The sequence below is a fragment of the Furipterus horrens genome, unplaced genomic scaffold (assembly GCF_987537825.1).
Source record: "Furipterus horrens unplaced genomic scaffold, mFurHor1.1.pri manual_scaffold_13, whole genome shotgun sequence".
NCBI classification, from domain to species: Eukaryota; Metazoa; Chordata; class Mammalia; order Chiroptera; family Furipteridae; genus Furipterus; species Furipterus horrens.
This window is the reverse complement of record NW_028327183.1, coordinates 50,923,114-50,944,323: the sequence shown is the minus strand read 5'-3', so window position 1 is coordinate 50,944,323 and position 21,210 is coordinate 50,923,114. Positions and strand designations below refer to the sequence as shown.

The following is a 21,210-nucleotide window of genomic DNA, read 5'->3' as shown; positions in this document are numbered from 1 at the left end:
GGGCTCTGCCATCTTGGTCCTGGTTAAGCAGATCAGTCATGACAGGCCAGTACAGTCTGGATACAAAGGAGGGGTATTTTTCTGCAATGACTTGGCACACATTTCTCTCTGCTAGAGATGCTCCATGTTGTGTGTTGCCCAATAGAGCCACTCAGGTGCTCTCTGTGGCAGAGGGGGCTGGTCTCCTGAGTAATAAAGACCCTGGACATATGGAGCCCGGCTAATGGGCTGCATCCTCCAGCTCCCCCTGCAGGCAAGCGTGGCCGCAGGGTGATGTTTTGGCCCATGAGGTACAAACAGGACAGTTGCTTGGCCGGGGAGTAGTTCCCACCACTCCCTCCTCTCTTTGGCCTGGTGGGTGGACAAGCCACCACCTGGGATCAGAAAGTGGGAGCCACGGGGATCACGGAGCCACAACATGGGGGGGAGTCTGGGTTCCCTGTTACCACGATGCTCCCAGACTCACCTAGGCCTGCCCACCACCAGGCTCCTTGGATGAGCGAGAACTCAAAGACTGCCTTGTGTATTATTTTTGGTTCCTTTCATCTGGATGCAATCCTGCACAGAAGGACATCTTGGGGAAGAGGAAAACTAGGTGTCTGCACAAGGGCCTTTATAATAAGTGGGAGAGGAGGGGAGGGGAGCCCACGTCCCAGGACAAGGGATGCAGGGGGAGGGTTTGGAGGGACGCAATGTGGACGTGAGGGAAGGGACCATAGCCAACAGCTTCAGGGGAGCTAACGCCAGAAGGTCAACGTCACATGTCTTCTGGGGACACCACTGATACTCACTCGAGTGCCAGGGATGAGCCATTAAATACCTTCAATGGGAGCTAATACAGTATTTTCCTTTTATTTTTAATCTTTAAAGTATTTTATTTATTTACTTTTAGAGAGAGGGGAAGGGATGGAGAAAGAGAGGGAGACAAACTCAGTGTGTGGTTGCCTCTTTTATAAAAGAATAAGTGGAACAATTGATATTTCTCTCTCCCCCTTCCTCTGTCTAAATAAATAAATAAAAACAAATTCAGATGAAGAAAGAATTTTTTTTTTTTACGGCCAATCCTTTCCTTTTGCCATTAAAAATGTTGTATTTGTTGGTATGCAAATGAAAGATGATCATATTCCCAACTACAGGTTGGAAGACCTCGTCGATTGCACACGCTGAGATGTGGTCTCCCAGCGCCCCCCTACCCCCCAGCCCTGCCTTCGGTCTCCCTCACCCCCACGGTCTCTCCCAGGCGTCTCATCGTGGAGCTGCGTCACCTCTGCGCACAGCTCCAGTCTCCTCCCCCGCCTCCCTGCACCTGGAGCAGCTCTGCTCCCGTCCCCCGTCCCCGAGGCTGAATTTTGGGAACAGCCTGGGGGTCCCACACCTGCGGTAGCGTGTGGCCCCGGCAGGTAACGGCCTGCCCTGTGGCCCCTGCGCCGGGACAGTCGTTGCCCTGCGGGGACACTGCACACTTGCCACCCAGGGGGAAGCAGCAGCCGGGGGTAACTGGAAAACTCGGCCCTGCTTAGGAAAAGAAAGAAGAAAAAAAGAAGAAGAAGAAGAAGAAGGACACACGTTCACAAAGTCCGACGTCTTGTCCTTTTGCCACCGCTGGGTCTCTTCCCGTTTTCGTAAACGTGACTGTGTGGTTTTTGCTTTTCGTTTTTGTTTGTTTGGCTGGTTTGACTTTTGTAACCAGGGCAGAAGAGTGTCAATAAGTCATAAAAAAATAAAGAGATGTCTAAAGTCAATATAAAGCCATAAAGTCAGTGACCGACTCCCACGCGCCCTTGCGCCCAGCCCCTCCCACGTGTGATGCGAGCCCAGCCCTGGGGCCAGGGGCAGGGACTGAGGGCGCAGCAGCTCCAGGCCCGAGACACCGAGACACCGGTGGGCGAAGGCGCAGGCGCGGCTGCAGGGTCCCTGGAGAGACGCCTGCACCGGGAGGACCCACGGGACTGCATGTACCCTTCCAGACCCAGATGCTGCCCCTGGGGGCAACTGGTCCTTGTGGGTAAGAGAGCGCTGACCCAGCAGGACTCGGGGGGCGGAGGGGGGCGGTGAAGGGCGCAGGACCTTCGCCAGGACCTTCCCGAGCTGGGAACACCCCACACAGCCTTCCGCTGGGCGCCCCATCTGCCCGGACCCCCTCCCCCGCCTTTCCAGCGGGACATATACCAGTCAGGTTTCCCTGGCAGCCATGTGTACTGCCCTTGAACACCTCCAGGGTCCACACCTGGGGGCCTGGAGTTGGGGGGCAGGGGGTCTCGGGCATCTTGGCCTCCTCAGTAGAACCAAGGCCCAGGGTTCACAGAGCTGGAGATGCCCACTTCTGTTCACATCCACTCCACTTCCGGTCGACGCTAAATCAAAGACACTTGCAGACAGTCTTGGGGGAGTTTTATCCACCCAGGTAACATGCTGAGGACTCCCACGGGGTTCCTCCCTGTGCTAGGGCTGCCCTCCTGTGGCTGCAGCGGTGGCTGAGACCGCCCTCCTGGGGCTCACGTCCGGTGCCAGGGGGAAGATCTGTCACCACACTGCAATAACCCGGAGTGGTGGGGACAGGGTGAGGAGGCCCAGGAGGCCGTGGCACCACCGAGGGGCCATAGCACCCAGGCTGAGGAGGAGGAGGAGACATCAAAGCTGAGAACGGAGGGAGGAGTAGAAGCGGGTCAATAAGGAGGAAGCGGGGATCAGTGTGCCAGGGATGGGGAACAGCGCGTGTGAAAGTCTGAGGTCAGGAGAGAGGGTGGTGCGCCCAGGCAGTCTGTATGACTGTGGCGCACAGTGGGGATGCTGCGTCTTCTGATGAATGAATGAATGAATGAATGAACGAATGAGGGAGTCGGTGGAGTGATGCGGGAGGACAGATGTGATCTAAAAGGAGTCTAGGTGAGTCCAAAAGACCAGCTGTCTCTAAGCGTGTCTCGAAAGCCACTCTAAGAGTTTGAACTTCATCCTGGGAGCACTTGAGCAGAGGGAGAGCAGGGCCACCCCTTGGGCCTTTATAAGGATCTGCATGACTGTCCTGTGAGGATGGACTGGCTGAGTGTCCAGAGAAGAGTCCAGGCTGGAAGACAAGGAGGAGAGAACGGACCAGGGCAGGGCTTGAGCAGGGGGAGAGGAGGAGGGGACAGGCGGGGGAGTCATTCCGCAGGTAGAAGCCCTTGGCGTGTTCACCAATGTCTCTGTGGGCCCTTGCTGGGTGGTATCCATCATTCTCTCTCTGTGTCTTCCTCAGCCAGTCTGCTGGCCTGTGGGATCTGCCAAGGCTCCGGCCGGATCTCCATCATCCCGTTCATAGGGATGGAGGGATTACCAAGCGACCTGGTCCTTGCGAATGTCTCCGAGGGTGCTCAGGAGTACAGCTGGTACCGGGGCGCCCACGACAGTGCGGAGAACATGATCGTTAGCTACAAACCTCCCTCCAATTCCTGGCAGTCTGGGCCCTCGTTCAGCAACCGGGAGAACGTGACCACGGGAGGCAACCTGGTGATCCGAAACTCTATGTTAAATGACACGGGAAACTACACCGTGCGGGTGGACTTCCTTGACAGAACCCAAAGAGCAACGGGCTGGCTGGAGATTCAAGGTGAGCTGACAGGTTGCCCCATTTTCTGAGCGTGAGAGTTAGCCCTGGAGGCTCTGGGAGTGAGGTTCCTCGGAGAGCGGTCATACTTTCCAAGGCTCCCACCCCCCTCCAGACAACCCCTGTGAGTCTTCTGCAGAGACAGGCCACTCGCTGACTTCAAGGGCATGTCATACGGCCAGTTATTAGTTGTCTATCCACAGGGCAACACAGCAAATAGCCACACACCCTGCAGCTGAAAACAACAGCATTTTATTATTGCTCGGTTTCTGTGCGTCAAGACTTCAGGCGTGGCTTCGTCGACGCCCGTGCTCTGAGGCTCGTAAATGCGGGCCGTGCCCAGGCATTTCACACAGGGGCTGTCTGCTTCCCCAAGGCCAGCCAAACTCTCCCTCTCTCTCTAGTCTACTGCGAAGTCTTACAGAACACACGGTAATGATGGGCGTCGCCGCTATCAGCTTTGCCATGTTCTATAGGTTAGTCACAGGTCCCACCTGTGTATATCATGTGGCCTTGGGACTCTGTCTTTCCCCTGTGGTCCTCAGCCTCCTCACCTGTAGAACAGGGATTGCACCGACAAGGGCAGTCTGTTTTCAAGTTGAAGGGCATATTGGTAAAGGAAACGGGACTCCAGGCAATTACCACAGAGAGTCCAAATACCACCTCTCACTGTGAATTCTACTCATGCACGGCTCTTTGGGGAAGGGGATGTCCTGTTCTAGGGTTTCAGAAAGGACCATTTGGCCACCTGCTAATGCCAGGAACTCACCACTATCACAGGGGTTGCCACAGCAGAGGCTCAGCATGTAGGATAATGGGGTCCGGCAAATGCCCGCGTCTTGGCCACCTCATGCCCACTCCCTGCTTCTCTGTCCCTCTTGGCTCCAGGGACGCTCTCCTGCCAAGACCCCAGGCCCCATTTGACAACCCTTGGTTTCTCGCCAACATACCCCACCCCACCCCACCCCTGGAGACGAGCAGAGCTTGGGGAGGCAGACCCCACCTTGAAACTTCTCCTTTCCACGCAGAGTGGGAAGATAACCCCGGCATCTTGGTCAACCCCACTTCTGTGGTGGAGAACATGGATCCTGTGACCGCCGTCTGCATCACCAATGCCACCAAAGTCGTGTGGTATGTGAATGCCTTACAGGTGTCCAGCAAGGACAAGATGACAATTTCCCCCGACGGCAAGACCCTCACCATGCACTGGGTCGACCGCTATGACTGGACAATTCAGTGTGCAATAGACCACGTCTTAGGGACTTTTCAAAGAAGCGAAATTGTCATTCTGACTGTGGCCTGTAAGTGCTCTGCAGTCATGGGTGTGAAGCCAGGGGTGGGCTAAGGGTCTTCCAGAGATGTAGGAATAAGACAGGCAGAACCAGAGAGAGGTCACCTCTTGAGCCAGCCTGCAACCAGCTTGATGTGGGTTCAAACCCAGCTCTGGCTGGTTACTCGCTGACCTTCACAGAGAGCGTAGTTTCTGATTTTGGCACACTGCTTACTCGTTGGAGGTTTGAACCAGGCCTCGGGCCTCAGGGCCCGGGGGCTACAGCCGTTTGGGGGGATTTCTGCCTGGGCCGTAGCTGGACTTGCTTCACCCTTTTACAGGTCAATAGAGGACTATTAACTCCCCAGTCCTCTCCTCTGAGCCTCATCTTCCTCCTCTATAAAATGGATCAATCGCATAGGTTACTGTGGGAATGTAGTGAATGTTTTAAGTATTTAGAACCGTGCCCAGCGTGCAGTGGGTGTGATGCATTTGTGATGCGTTGGTTTCTACTCTACACCTATTTTATTATGATGTCAAGGGCTCCCACAGGGCTGGCCCAGATAGCACATGCTTGATGATGGAAGACATTATTATTATTATTATCATCATCATCATCATCATCATTATTGTTGGCCCAGCTCCCTTGCCAGGGGTAGGTCTAGGGGTCCACTTGGGGTGCAGAGTGGGGTACCTCTTGCCTGGGGGAAGACTTCATGTGGACTTAGGGGAGGAGCAGAACCCCAGGGAGCCAGAAACTTAGCTCTGGTCTCTGCAGATGGACCCGACAGCCTGCGGCTGAAAAGTAAGCCCAACACGGCCAGAGGCGTCCTGACCGCTGAGATCGGCTCCCCAGTGCAGATGGAATGTACAACCACTTCCCTCTCGAAACTCAAGTACCGCTGGGTCCACAATGGCTTCTTCCTGAGCTCAGAAGCGAGCCTCAGCTTCCCGAGCCTGACCCAGGAGCAGATGGGCAGATACAGATGCATCGTGGAGAACCCAGCGACCCAGCTGATCATGTACAGGGACGTCCGGATCCAGCGGCCCAGTGAGTGCAGCCGCTCCCCCTCGGAGGCTCACACCCTCCCAAGCGTCCCACCTCCATGCCCTCGCCTAGCCGCCCTCGGGAGTGCCTTCTCCACCTTGCCACGCCCTGCTCACAAGGGTTGGGCAAAACTCTTCTGTCCGCTGAGGTCCGAACCCAAAGCTGCCTCCTCGAGGAAGCCCCCTGACTCACCAGGTGGGAGTTGGGGTGGATTCCAGGGAGAGCAGGTCAGCCAACATTGGCGGAGCCCTTTCTACGGGCCAGCCACCATCCCCACCTGTGTGCCCGTCACAGTCTCCCTCCAGAGAAAATGCCTCTTGTGGGCAGCGCCTCATCTTCTAGGCGAGAAAACCATGGCTGGGGGGTTGGGGTGCTTCATTCCAGGTTCCAATCGGCCGAGGAGGCAGGACTCCAACCCTGGCGGGCTGACCGCACCGCCCATGCCCTCGCCGCCCCCCTGGGCTGGCTCTGAGATGAGGAAGTGGGAGGGGGTGCAGAGGATGTAGAGGTTTGTCTCGGGTGTGAGACTGAATCTGTGAGTGGGGAAGAGCACCTTTTCCACAGCTGCACAATCTTCTGCTGCATCAAGGAGAGACCCCGAGGTGCCCAGGGAGGGAGCAGACATGCCGGGCGGGGAAGAGAGGGGCCCCCGGAACCCAGCCACCTGCCTCTGTCTGTCTTCCAGGAACAGAGGCGCCCTGGCCGGGTGGCTCAGTTGGTTGGAGCGTTATCCCGTGCACCAGAAGGTTGTGGGTTCAATTCCCAGTCACGGCACATGCCTAGGTTGAGGGTTTGATCCCCAGTTGGGGCACATACGAAAGGCAACTGATCCATGTTTCTCTCTCACATCGATGTTTCTCTCTTTCCCCACTTTGCTCTCTCTAAAATGAATAAACATAATGCTCAGGTGAGGATGAAAAAACAAACAAACAGGGACAAACAGCTTTATCTCTCTGAGCCTCTGTTTTCCCATCTGTAAGGATCAGGATAAGGGTCCCTACACGCCAAGGCTTCTGCAAGAATGAAATCAGGTACTCGAGCAAGAAGGTGCATGAGATGCCATCACCCCGGCGGTCCCCAGAGAAAGCCATGAGTAGATACTGGATGTCAGCTCAAGACATTTATTCAGATCACACCACATTATTTACTAAACACCGGCCATGCACCAGGCACGATGTATTCAATAGCTGTGCTACTGTCTTGTCCATGTCTTTGTGCTCCACTGAACTATGAACTTCAGAAGGACAGAGATAGCCCTGGCTGCTGTGGCTCAGTGGATTGAGCGTCGGCCTGCAAGCCAAGTGTCGGTGGTTCGATTCCAGTCAGGGCACATGACTAGGTTGCATGTGCTTCCCAGCTACAATGTCAGCCCCAGGAGGGCAGGCAGTTTCTTTTGTTCACTGCTGAATCCCTGACTACCTGGAATGGTACTTTGCCCATAGCAGGTACTAACACATCTTTGAAGAACAGGTGTGTGGGGAAAGAAGGGATGACTTGATGGTGGTCCTAACCCCCATGTATCCTCTCCTTCCAGGGCAGATGCCTGTTCTTAGAACAGGTTTCTTCATCACGGGACCCTTCGCGGTGTTTTTCATTGTGATGACAGTCCTGGGCGGTGTCTATGTCTGCGGAATCCTGGTCTACACTCTGATCAATCGTTTCTCCATCAGGTGCCCATTGCCTTGGGTCAGGGGTGGGGCACTGGTTGGGGTCTGGGACTTAGGAGCTAGTACTCCTCTGAGAGGGACAGGCAGAGCAAAGGGGGAAGGGACAAGCCAGGCACTGGATTGTTAAGGACCGTCTGGGGCAGACACGTAGGTCTTGAGGACCAGAAGCCAACCAGGAGAGAAGAAAGGGTAGAGTCAGCCATACCTCTAAAATAACACTAGGGTTTACTCCAGTGACATCTCTTCCTCCCAGTTCCTTTGTGCTTATGATGCAGGCATTGAGGTCCACCTGGGTACTTGGCAGTCACCAGTTGCCAAGTGAAGCTGAGGTCAGCTACACTGGGGAAGGAAGTTGGGTGGAGGGATGATTAGCACCTGGGTTTAAGTGCCGGCTCTGCCTCGAGCTGGCTGGGTGATCCTGAGCAGAGATCATTTTGCCTCTCAGATTTTCCCAGCCACACATGGGAGATGGGAAGGGTAGCACCTTCCATGAAGGGTGATGGGAGAGTTAGACACACATCTTGCAGGACGAAGGGATTAACAACATTCTCAGCAGACTGGACCAGCATGTCTCAACCTCAATACTTTCAATATTTAGGGCCAGATCATTATTTCGGCTGTGGGGGTTAAGGCTGTCCTGTATCCCGTAGGAGGTTTAGCGGCATCCCTGGCCTCTACCACACCCGAGGCCTGGAGTAACAACTACCATAACCCCCAGTTTAGACAGCCAAAAATGACGCTAGGCGTTACAAAGGTCCCATGGGGTGCCAATTGCCCTGGTTGAGGACCACTGTAGTAGATGTTCAGAACAGCACTGATGATGATGATGATGATGTTGAGGAGGAGGAAGAGGGTGGAAATTATAAGGAAGATGGTAATAATGGTGATAGTGGTAATGGCGGTGATGTCGGTGCTAACGGTTGTGATCATGGTGATGGTGGTGGTGATTCTGGTGAATCTGGTTGTGATGGTGAATGTTGGTGCTAATGGTTATAAGAGTGGTGATAATGATGATCATGGGGACAATGGGGATGATGGTAATGCTGGCGATGGTGGTGTTGGTTGTGGTGATGGTGAAGATTTTAGAAGGTACATCCTTTTTTATTATTTTAGCCTTTTGATGTTGAGCCTATTTGTGATCGCTGTATGGTTTCTGTATCAAGAAGCTCACAGTGTTGGCCACCAATGTGACAGCAGGCAAGTCAGTCCACTTGGGCTTCAGTTTGCCATCTGTAAAATGGGAGTACTACTGGTACCAACCTCACAGGGGCATCTGCTATGGCAATAAAGTCAGGTATTACTGATAGAGACCTCGGAACGAGGCCTGGGATGCAGTAAGCACTCAACAGAATCTTCGATGTTGTTATTAATACCATCCTCATCATTCAGGGTGAACCTTCTAAACTGGCTGTGATAAACTCTAGGGAGTTGAAGAGTGTTTTCAGGAGATCTGGTTCACCTTTTCCTCTACAACCTGGAGGAAGCCACCTAGCCAGGCATAACGTCCTCCTCACAGCCAAGAGTCAACCCACCATCTTCACTGTCCCAGCCTCTCTGAGAGGTGACACCCTCTCTAAGGCTTCCAGTCTCACATGAGAGCAGGGGGCTGGGAGTCAGAGAGGCCAGGTTTAGAATATTGACCTCTGTCATTTTCTCGCTGTGTGACATTGGGTAATTGACGCTACTGCTCTGAACTCCTGTTTCTTCACCTGCAAAACAGGGTTAAAGTATCTACCTGGGTAACTGTTGAGAGGGCTCAAGATAATCTCTATAAATCATCTACCATAGTGCTTGGCATATATTGTATAGATGTGAAATAAATTATTGTCATCATCATCGTCATTATCATCATCATCAGTAATTAGGCCAGGCTGTGCCCACACCTCCCCCAGGTATACCCAGCCTCTTTCCCCTCCATCCATCCCTGCCCCATGACATCTTCCTCTAGTTACCTTAAGACCTCAAAAATATTAAACAGTATGTGGACTGTTGAGGACTCTTGGTGTAGAGGTTCAGGCACCTGGTTTATCGTCTCCTACTCGTAGGGTCTCTCACCCACCAGGATTGGGTAGAATAAGCTGACCCTCATCTACCCAGAAGCCCTCTGCATTCTCTCAGTTTCCTAGCTGTGACTTCTTCCCTGATTTCCTCCCATAGGACAAACCGGGGTCTGTGAGTGTCCTCCTCAGACCTGGAGGAGAAGACCAGATGGGCGAAGAGGTAAGGGGGTGTAATGGAGAAGGGCTGAGAGTCCCCCAAAGAGATGGATGAGGCTCTGGGGGGAGCTAGTACTCAGAGGAGACAGTGAAGAGAGGGAACAGGGACAGTCACACTGAGATTGGGAGACAGGTTCCTGGAAAAGGTCTGGAGCCCCCACCTAGGACCTGCAGTGTGACATCACGGGGAGCGTGGCCATTGGCTGCTCTGGCTGTCAATCAGAGCCAGCCAAGGGCTGTAGGTTGGGGCGGGTGATGCACAGAGCTCTGCGCTCTAATTCCAACCCCTCTTCCCCACCAGCGAGCATGCTTCTAACATCCCAGCTTCCTTAACCTGATGCCGCGGTCCGTCAGAGATGCTGCAAAGATGTCCCAACTCAGCATGGCCGGTGGCAGGGAAACGGCACAACCTATAAATGGCCAACAGGCAGGAATTGCTTATGTAGGCACAGCACATGTTGAGCTAATCTGTCACCTGTTAGGAACTGCGCTGGAGAAAGGTGCTTACTGACGCAGAAAAGGCTCACAACTCGGTGAGTTAGGAATGAGTAATGCCAAGCAGCATCTGATAGGACCATAGTCACAAAAAGCATAGATTAACTTATTGCAGTAGACATAGTATGTACAGTATGTATATATGTGTTTTCTGCAGTCTTATGTGTATGCACACATTATACACATATGCGTAGACACACAGCTGTGCAAAAATTGTGGACAGTGCGATCTCTCAATTTCCTTTTTTACACTTAACTATTATTCTAAAATGTTTTCATCTCGCGAACTGTATAAATTGCTTTTATCATCAGAAAAAACAATCAATAAAGTTAAAAGAGCGTGAGGTGAGTTTCAGTTCCATTTCTGGAAGCTATTTTCTGAGCTGTCTTTATGCCTGTGCCCCAAAATATCGAAATGAATTTGTTCATTACTGTGACAGTTACAACAGAAGAAAGAAAAGAAAAGAAAAAGGAAGAGGGAGGAAGGAGGGAAGAGGGGAAGAAAGGAGGAGGGAAGGAGAGAGTGAGAGAGACAGACAGACAGACCCCTTCCTGACTGAATCTGTGGACGTGTGGACAGCCAGCCCAGCAGCTGTGGGCATCATTGTTTACAATGCTGTTCACAAAGCACTTAAGACAGTGCCTGGACCCAGGCAAAGCCCCAGGGTCCATGGATGAAGACCCCCCTGTGGCCTTGAGTGGCCCACCGGCCCCTCCTCTGAGACGTGGAGGTAGTGCCGACCCTCTCAAGAGTCACCATGTGGACCGACTCAGACAGGGCACGTGAAGGTTTGATGCACAGCAGGCAACTGGGCAAATGGATTAATTTCCTAGGGCTGCTCTGACAAAGTACCTCCAACTGGGCAGCTGAAAACAGCAGAAATGGATTCTCTCACAGTTCCGGAGGCAAGAAGGCCAAGATCAAGGCGTTGACAGGGCTGGGCTCCCCTGGAGGGCTCCAGGGAGGACCTCTTCCTCGCCTCCTCTAGCTTCTGGCAGTTCCCTGATAACCTGAGCACTCCTGGCTTTGTGGCATCGTGACTCCAGTCTCCGCTTCTATTGTGACATGTCCTTGTTTTCTACACGTGTCTCTGCGTCCAAATTCCCGTCTTTGCGAGGGGAACATTGGTGGCTGGATGTGGGCTCCCACCTAATCCAATCTGACCTTCTGATCACTTGATTACACCTGCAAAGACCCGATCTCCCAAAAAAAAATCACACTCACAGGTATGAGAGGTGAGGACACAGTTCAGCCCCCAGCAGGGAGTGCTTGTGATCAGGATGACCGGACTCCTTGAGTGGCGAGCCACTGCTCACCAGGCCCTACCTTCCTCCTGAGCTCCGCAGCACCCGCCTGTCCAGCTGCCTGCTGGATGCTGGTCCCCATGGGCAGGTCCCAGAGACCCTTGAGCTCCCAGCAGATGATTCTGACCTCACGCTCTCCTCTTGGCCCTGCCTCCCAACTCTTGAGAGAAATGAAAACATACCTTGGAACAGTCACGGACAAATATGCTCACAGCAGCTTTATGTGTAATCGCCCAAAACTGGAAACAAACCAAATGCCCGTCAACAGAAAAATGAGTAAATAAACTGGGAGACACTCACCCTGTGGAACCCTGCCCAGCAGTAGAGGGCCACCCAACAGTGACATGCACAACAACACGAATGAATCTCAAAACATACAATGCCAAGTTTAGAAAAAGACAGAGTACATAGTGTACGATTCCAGCCAACAAGCCAGTTACATCATTTACAAGATTCATTTTTCCAAAACTGGATTCTCTTGTTCTACCATCCTTTGTTAAAATGTTTTGTTCTTTCCCAATTAAAACTATTCAAATAAATCCACCCCCCCCTTCCCATTCCATACCACACTCTGGATTACCCAAGCTTTATAGCAAAGTCTGATTTCTCCAACATCATTCTTTTTCAAGATTGTTTGACCATTCTAGGTCTTTCCATTTCCGTACAAATTTTATTTCTTTTTTTTTGTTTGTTTGTTTTTGTTTAAAGATTTTATTTATTTATTTTTAGAGAGGGGGGAAGCGAGGGAGAAAGAGAAGGAGAGAAATATCGATGTGTGGTTGCCTCTCACTTGCGCCCCCAACTGGGGACCTGACCCACAACCCAGGCCTGTGCCCTGACTGGGAATCCAGCCAGTGACCCTTTGCTTCACAGGCCAGTGCTCCATCCACTGAGCCACACCAGGCAGGGCTCCATAGAAAATTTCAATTCCAACTTGTCAATTTATTTACCTACATGTATTCTTGAATTACTTGAGATCAATACAGAGAAAACTGACATCTTAACAATCCTGTATCTTCCAATCGATAAACATGGTATATATATATTTTTTTTTCATTCATTTGTATCTTCTTTAATTTCTGCCAGCCGTGTTCTCTATTTTTTTTTTTTTTTGGTACAGAAATATTGCATGTTTTTTTTTTTAAGTTATTCCTTGGTGCCTTATGTTTTGGGTGCTGCTCTAAATGAGCTGGGGTACAGATTTAGGGAGTGTTTAATGCCTCATCCAAACCTCTCATTTCCTGGCATCAAGGCAACTTTATGAAGTAACTGCTATGACTTACTATTTTCCTCATTTGGTCGCTGGAGGTGAATTTTCAGATCATGTTGCTTCGTTCGTCAGACAGTTGTGTGATCATTTGGGACCCTTTCTCATTCATTTGGTTTGTCTTTATGGGGGCACCTCATGAGTTCCTGCTTGACTCGCATCTCAACCCAGAAATTCACCCCCTGAGCCCCGCGTTCAAAGACAGAGGCAGATGAAGGCCAGGTCGGACATTCCAGGAGGAGGGACTTCAGCGCGCAAGGACCGATGCCGGCCACCTCCAGAGGCAGGAGAGATTCCTGGTAGGAACTTTTGGCTCAAAGCCCAGCAATGCAGCATTCATATACATATTGAGCCACGTGCTCTGATAAGATTTTATTTCTGTAATTCTCACCACGAACTTGTAGGCAAAGCTTCTCAACTTACTTCACAGGGCAGGGAGCTGAAGCACAGGGGGGTAAGGATTTGTCACTTCCTTAGTAAAGGGGCAGGGTGTGGATTTGAACTCACAACTCGTTAGGTCCAAAGCCAATGTTCTTTCTGCTATACTTGTAACTCATCACCCAGAGGGCTTTTAATTGTACGGGAATCAGCCTCTGGTTTCTTCTTTGCCCTGCAGGGACTGTGCCCCTCAGGCCAGGGCTACATCTCCACAGTCCTCACGTGGGTATCTTGACCTCGGAGTATACATTTTCAGTGACCACCTCCTGCTCCTGAGGGTTCCTAGGATTCATCTGATGAAATTGCAGAGATGCATATTGAATCTCTTCTTTCTCCCTCGAGGAGGGGACATCCAGAGCTGGGGGAGGGTGGTCTACAAGGTTGCCTGGCTGGGATTCAGTCACGGGACCCTGAGTGGAGGGAGAAAAAAAAAATCAGAGTGAAGCCGTGGGGACAAGAGAAGGCAGAGAGGTTGCAGGAGGGGAGCCCATGAATGCCTTTGTCCCTTCATCCCACACGTGCGTCTGTTGAGCTCTCCTTCAGTTAATATTTATTTGGTGCTTGTTCATCTCATTAAATTCCCACAACAACCTCATAAGGAAGATACTTTTTAAAGATTTTAAATTTTTTATTTAGTTTTATAGAGAGGGGAAGAGAGAGAGAAAGAGAGGGAGAGAAACATCAATGTGCGCTTGCCTCTTGTGCATCCACATCTGGGGACCCAGCCCACAACCCAGGCATGTGCCCTGACTGGGAATCGAACCCGCGACCCTTTGGTTCTCAGGCCAGTGCTCAATCCACTGAGCCACACCAGCCTGGGATCAAGGAAGTTATTTGTGTTGTCTCCGTTCTATCGGTACCAAAACTGAGGTTGAACCAGGTAAGTAGCACGATCAAAGTCGCTGGTGAAACCAGGATCCAGTCCAGTTCTTCCTGACCCCCAAGCCTGGTGTCCAGCAGAGCCCCCTGGGGTGAGGCCCCGAGCCAGGTGCTGGATATACTGTGGCCACACGGCAGCTTCCTCTTCAATTGAAAGAAGTAGCGAAACTCAGTCAAACAAATAAATAGCTAACTGCGAATTGTGATACAATCGACAGTAATTGGGTAAATGACAGAGAATTACAGGTGTGTTTTTTTGTTTTTTTGTTTTTTGTTTCCAGTCATAGCACCAGCCTTGGGAAGTTCACAGTTTGGAGGGAGGACAAGTCAGTCAAAGAAAGGATGCTCTGGCCCTGACCAGTGTGCTCAGTGGGTTAGGCATTGTCCCACAGACCAAAAGGTTGCAGGTTCAATTCCCGGTCAGGGCACATGCCTGGGTTGTGGGCCAGGTTCCCGGTGTGTGTGGGGGGGGGTTGGTGCTAGAGGCAACCACACACTGATGCTTCTCTCCCTCTCATTCTCCCTTCCTTCCCCTCTCTCTAAAAGTAAATAAATAAAATCTTTTTAAAAAAGAAATGATGCTCTGTGATAGGCAGAATAACAGCCCCCAAAGATATTCACACTCTAACCCCTGGGGCCTGTGAATATGTTACATTACGCGGCAGAAGGAGCTTTGCAGATGGGCTTCTCACTCAGCTCTAGGTGGGTTGCCCCCAAGTCCATCCCTGCGGCTCATTTCCTGTCTCTGGAACAAGAGGCCTTATTTGTTCTAACAGCGCACTTGAAACCCCATCCCTTGTCACACGGAACTCAACGTATTTGAGCTGAAGTTCCTTTTCTCCCCCAGATCTGTGCTATGTGTCTCAGCCTCATGACTGACGCCTCTGTTTTTCCGGCCGCTCAGAACAAAAACGTAAAAGACACACTTGACCTTTCCCTGTCAATCATACCATGCACCCAATCTATTAGCAAATCGCTTTAGCCTTAACTTCAGAATGGACCCAGATCCTTTTGCCCCCCCCCACACACACCCCGGCAGCCTGGTTCCAGCCACCCCCGTCTCCTGCCTGCCATGCTTCACGGGCCCCCTCTCTAGTGTCCCCACCACACAGCCTCTTCCTCAGACAGCAGCCAGTGGACCCTGTGAGAACGAGGGCTGGATCATGTCCTTCTTCTGCTGAAAGGTAACCACACGCCCGCAGACATGACTGACATGCACGCTGACTCCTCCAAACCTACTTCCTGCCTGTGGCCCTCGCCTCTCTCTGTCTAATCGCATGCACGGGTTGCGTCTGCACGCACTGGTCAGCCTCCTGTCTCTGAGCATTTGCACCTGCTGTTCCCTCTGCCCGGAGCACTCTTCCATCATACAGTCAAAGGGCGGACCCTCGAGCCTTTGCTCAGACGTCGCTAACAAAAACCACAAGCCAGCCTATGCGATGGGGAAAGATACTTGCGAATCTTGTATTTGATAAGGGGGCTAATATCCAAAATATATAAGGAACTTGTACAACTCCAAAAAACTTTTTAAAAGCTATTTAGATCATAGGGGTGCCAGAAGGTGAAGAGGGAGAGCAAGAAATTTAAAACTTAGGTGAAAAAAATAATGAAGGAAAACTTCCCTAATTTGGGAAGGAAATGGACATACAAGTCCTGGAAGCACAGAGAGTCCCAAACAGACTAGACCCAGGGAGGATCACACCAAGACACATCATAATCAAAATGCCAAAGGTTAAGGATTAAGAGAGAATCTTGAAAGCAGTAAGAGAGAAGAAGAGAATTACCTACAAGGGGGTGCCTATAGGACTCTCAGCTGATTTTTCAAAAGAAACTTTGCAGACAAAAAGGGGCTGGCAGGAAATATTCAAAGTGATGAAAAGCAAGGCCCAACAACCAGGATTACTCTATCCAGCAAAGCTAGCATTGGGAATGGAAGGGCAGATGAAGTGCTTCCCAGACAAGGTAAAGCTAAAGGAGTGCATCATCGCCACGTCCTTATTATATGAAATGTCAAAGGGGCTTATTTAAGAAAAAGGATATCAAAGCTATGAACATTAAAATGAAAACAGTATAACAACTGTCAACAACAGAAACTAGGGATGGAACAAAGGTAAACTAAGCAGACGACTCGAGTAGGAACAGAATCATAGGTATGGGGAGCATGTGGAGGAGGGAAGCTGGGAGGGGGAAGGGGGAGAGGGAGGGAAATGGTGCAGGAATTAAGGAGCAAGGTAGGAGGGTGGGGAATAGACAGGGGGATGTTGAGAAGAACTTTATGCACAACCCACGGACATGGAGTAAGGGTGGGGGACTGCTGGAGGGAGGGGGTTTTCTGGGTAAGGGGGAGCAAAGGGAAAAGAAATTGGGACAACTGTAACAGCATAATCAATAAAACATAAAAAAAAATGGGCACAGAATTTGAATTTAACATTTTTCTCAAGAAGATATACAAATGGCCAGAAAGTCTGGGAAGCATGCTAAACATCACTAATCGTTAGAGAAATGCCAATCAAACCACAATGAGGTATCCCTTCACATCCATGAGTGTGGCCACTAGGTAAAAATCCAAACTAAACCAAAACAAAAAAAATTACGTGTTGGCGAGGATATGGAGAAACTGGAAAATTCTGCACTGCACGTGGAAATGCAAAACGGTGTAGCCACTGTGGGAAACAGTATGGGGGTTCTTCAAACAAGAAACAAACAAACAAACAAAAACCCTCCCATATGATCCCGCAATCCTATTTATGAGTATTTATCTAAAAGAACCAGGAACAAGATCTTAAAGAGATATCCACACACTCTTGTTTATTGCAGCATTATTCACAATAGCAAAGAGGTGGAGGTAACCCAAATATTCATTGACAGATGAGTAGGTAAAGAAAGTGTGATATATATATGATGGGACATTACTTAGACTTTAAAAGAAGGAAATTCTGTCACATGCTACAACATGGATAAACCTTGAGGACATAATGAGAAATGAACTAAGCCCGTCACAAGACGACAAATTATCGTACGAGTCCGTGAGAGGAGTCACCTAGAGAAGTTAAACTCTAGAAATAGAATGCAGAGCGGGGGTTGCCAGGGGCTCGCACTGTGGGGGAAGTGGGTAGCTGTCGCTCAGAGAGTGCAGAGTTCCTGTTTTGCAAGATGAAAAAATTCTAGAAATATGTTGTGCAAGTGTATACTTAAAATAATTAAGGTGGTATACTTATGTTATGTTTTTCACCACAACAAGTAAATTACAAAAAAACATCCTGCACAAACTATCTCCCCAGCATCCCTTACTCCCCAACTCCTGCATTTTCCCCAAAGAATGTTATCTATTTTTCACATTCTATTCACTTACTTCTTGTTTGGTTGTTTGGTGGGTTTGGGTATATCTCTCCACCTAGAATAAAACATCATTGAGCCCAAGAGGTAAAAAAAATTTTTTTCATTTATGGGTCCCTGGCGCCTTGTCACCTGGCACGTGCTTAATAACATCTCTTAAATGAATTAATGACTAAGAGGATTAGTTGACTCTGCTGCTCAAACCCCTTCAAAGGATTTCAGCCACATGCTGAATGCAGTCAGTCAGTGGCTTACATTGGAAAATGAAGACTGAACAGGAATGAATAAGCAGAAATGGGAGGGAAGAGTGTTTGAGGAGGGAGGAACAGCCCATGCAGAGGCCCAGAGGCAGCAGTAACCTTGTTCTGGGTGCCAACAGTGGAAAGCCCAGGGTGGATGGAATGAGCATCTGTCACTTGAAAAGGCAGGGGGACGGGCAGGAGAGCGCGACTGGGGTTAGAGTCAGGGCAAAATATAAGCAGTGCCGAACACCTGGTACTTGAGAGAAATAATATTTCAACGCAAGGTGTTAAAATCAAAATGAATGCAAAAAAAAAAAAAAAATCCATGGAGACCAAAATATCAAGCATTTAAACAAACCCAAGATTAGTAAGAGCGCCGTGCGGAACCAACTGGAGCTTGGAGGCAGAAAAAACAATGTGTGTGCGCTTTATGTATGTTTTACATATTTTTATGGCCAGTTTTTTTTTTCAGAACATTAAAATAACTAAAAAGTGGAACCCCTAAAAAGTGGTGTGTTAACACTTTATTTTAAGTTTCAATATTATATTTATACCCAAGCCAAAATGTATTATAATTTTTTGGGGGGGGCTTCACCAAAAGCAAACACAGAGAGAATATTTTCAAAATGGACTTCCCTCTGTTTCTTGTTTTCATCTGAGAATGCTGCTGTGTTTGACAGTTTATCTTTTTTGAAGTATATTTTATTGATTATGTTGTTACAGGAGTCCCAACCTCCTTTTCTTTGCTCCCCTCTGCCCAGTACCCCACTCCCCTCCAGCAATCCCACCCCCCTTAGTTCATGTCCATGGGTCATACATATAAGTTCTTTGGCTTCACCCTTTCCTATATTATTCTTAACTTCCCCCTGTCTATTTTGTACCAATCAGTTATGCTTCTTAATTCCTGCATCATATCCCCATTTCTCCCCCTTCCCACTCCCAGCTGATAACCCTCCAAATGATCACCATACCTATGATTCTGTTCCTATTCTGGTTTGCTCAGTTGGATTTTTAGATTCAGTTGATAACTGCAAGTTTGTTGTCATTTTAATGTTCATAGTTTTGATCTTTTTCTCTTAAGTAAGTCCCTTTGACATTTCATATAACAATGGCTTGGTGATGATGAACTCCTTTAGCTTTACCTTGTCTGGGAAGCACTTCATCTGCCCTTCTGTTCTAAATGGTAGCTTTGCTGGGTAGCATAATCTTGGTTGCAGGCCCTTGCTTTTCATCATTTAGAATACTTCTTGCTGGTCCCTCTTTGCCTGCAAAGTTTCTTTTGAGAAATCAGCTGAGAGTCTTGCAGACAACCCTTTGTTAGGTAACTCTCTGCTTTTCTCTTGCTGCTTTTAAGATTCTCTCTTTATCTTTCACTTTTGGCATTTTAATGATGATGTGCCTTGGTGTGGTCCTCTTTGAGTCTATCTATTTTGGGATTCTCTGTGCTTCCTGGAATTGTATGTCTATTTCATTCACCAAATTAAGGAAGTTTTCCTTCATTATTTTTTCACATAAGCTTTCAATTTCTTGCTCTTCCTCTTCTCCTTCTGGCACCCCTATGATTCAGATGCTGGCACATTTAAAGTTGACCCAGTGGTTCCTAAGGCTCTCCTTATTTTATTTTTCAATTCTTGTTTCCTCATTCTATACTGGTTGACTGTTTTTTGCTTCCTTATGCTCCAAACCATTGATTTGAACCCCAGTTTCATTCTCTTCGCCATTGGTTTTGTGTGGATATTCTTTCATTTCATTTAGCATAGTCTTCACTTCTTCCCTTATGCGTTTGCCATACTTAAGCATATCTGTCAAGCCTGTGAGCATCTTTGTCACCAGTGTTTTGAACTCTATGTCTGCTAGGTTGGCTATCTCCTCATCACTTAGTTCTCCCACTGGAACCTTGATTCATTCCCCCTTTTGGGCCATACTTCTCTGTCTCCTCATCTTGGCAGGCTCCTGTGTTTGTTTGCCTCTGTGTCTTAGGTAGAGCTGTTGCACCTGTTACATTGTAAGGGGCGGAACCTTAGGTGTTCATCAGTATAGGGCGACCTGTTTCACCACGTTGTGGTGCTGTATGTGGTGGAGGGGTCTGAGAGGGAACAATGCTGCCTGCTCAGCACTCACTCCTTTTCCAGGCACTTCTCCCACTTCCATATGGAACTGGTGCCTCTGTAGCTCCTTCCGTAGCCATTGTTCCCAGAGTGGGGGGTCTGAAGATGTTCTAGGCCTGTGGGGGCCCTTTAAACAAGTGGACTCTGCAGAGAGACTGGCAGTTTCTTCCTCTGCCTCAACCCCCACTGGTTTGCACAGTCAGAAGCAATGAGGCTTTATTTTCCCCAGTGCTGGAACTGTGGGCTGCGTGGTCTGGTCTGGTGCTGGGAGCGCTCCCCAGGTGTCCCTCCTGATTTTTTCAAACACATGACTGTCCTTTACCCCGGCCTGCCGCTGCCACTGCTGCTGCCGCCACCACAGCGCATCCTCTCCACCCCGGCTCCGCCCCTCCTACCTGCCTGGATGAGTATTTCTTCTTTATATCTTTAGTTGTTAGACCTCCATGCAGCTCAGTTTTCTGGAACTTCTGGTTGTCTCTAGTTTTGAGGTAGTAGTGTTCCTTCTTAGTTGTAGAGGGAAATGCAGTATGTCTGTCTAGGCCTCCATCTTGACTGAAAGCCCTCTGACAATTTATCTTGACTAAGTAGTGATCTTAAATAATTTTTAACTAACGTCAACCTATTGGTTCTGTCATTGTTTAGATTTTTGATATGTTGCTCATCATAGATCTTTTAAATTAACTTTGATTTTTAAGAAAAAATTGTGCATTGAAATAGCCAAGATCTGGAAGTAACCTAAGTGTCCAACAAATGACTGGATAAAGAAGAGGTGGAACAGGTGCATAATGGGACATTACTCAGTCATAAAAATATGGAATTTTACCATTTGCCACAACCTGGGTAAATGTAGACGGTATTGCGCTAATTGTGGTAAGTCAGACACAGAAAGACTAAGACCATAATATGTGGAATCTAAAGAACAAAATAAATGAACAAACAAAACAAAAACAGACTCCCAGATGCAAAGAGCAAATTGATAGTTGCCGAAGGCGAGGGAGTTTGGGGATGGGCTGAAAAAAGTTGAACGATTAAGAAGCATGAGTTGGTAGCTACAAAATAGTCCCAGGGATGGAAGTACAACACAGGAAATACAGCCAATAGTATTGTAAGAACTATGCACAGCCTCAGCTCGCTACTAGAACTGTGGGGTGGTCACTTCATACGTCATATACATGTCTAACCACTATGTCGTCCACCCGAAACTGATATAATGTTGCGTGTCAACTGCAATTAAAATTTTAAAAAAATTTTAAGGGAGGAAAAGTTGTTCATTTAAACATTATTTATCTTGTTTACTGAGATTTCTTAACAGCCCTTTGAGTTCTGCTTCTGAAGCGAATGTCTCACTGACCTCACC

At 49.1% G+C, this 21,210-nt stretch overlaps 1 protein-coding gene across 1 annotated transcript; it reads left to right on the top strand.

Annotated features, from left to right (window-relative positions):
- Window positions 1-1,814: 1,814 nt before the first annotated feature.
- Window positions 1,815-7,710, top strand: CEACAM18 (CEA cell adhesion molecule 18). The gene is made up of 5 exons (XM_090259824.1): window positions 1,815-2,005; window positions 3,236-3,586; window positions 4,612-4,884; window positions 5,632-5,904; window positions 7,436-7,710. The coding sequence occupies exons 1-5, from the start codon at window positions 1,954-1,956 to the stop codon at window positions 7,693-7,695; spliced, it is 1,209 nt and encodes a 402-aa protein (XP_090115950.1). The 5' UTR covers window positions 1,815-1,953; the 3' UTR covers window positions 7,696-7,710.
- Window positions 7,711-21,210: the final 13,500 nt, after the last annotated feature.

Bases quoted from the DNA above. Each gene is read 5' to 3' on its own strand.
- CEACAM18 (XM_090259824.1), top strand. From the start codon at position 1,954: ATGTACCCTTCCAGACCCAGATGCTGCCCCTGGGGGCAACTGGTCCTT. The intron at 2,006-3,235 runs GTAAGAGAGCGC...TGTCTTCCTCAG, and splicing joins GGGGCAACTGGTCCTTGTGG to CCAGTCTGCTGGCCTGTGGG. The intron at 3,587-4,611 runs GTGAGCTGACAG...CTTTCCACGCAG, and splicing joins GGGCTGGCTGGAGATTCAAG to AGTGGGAAGATAACCCCGGC.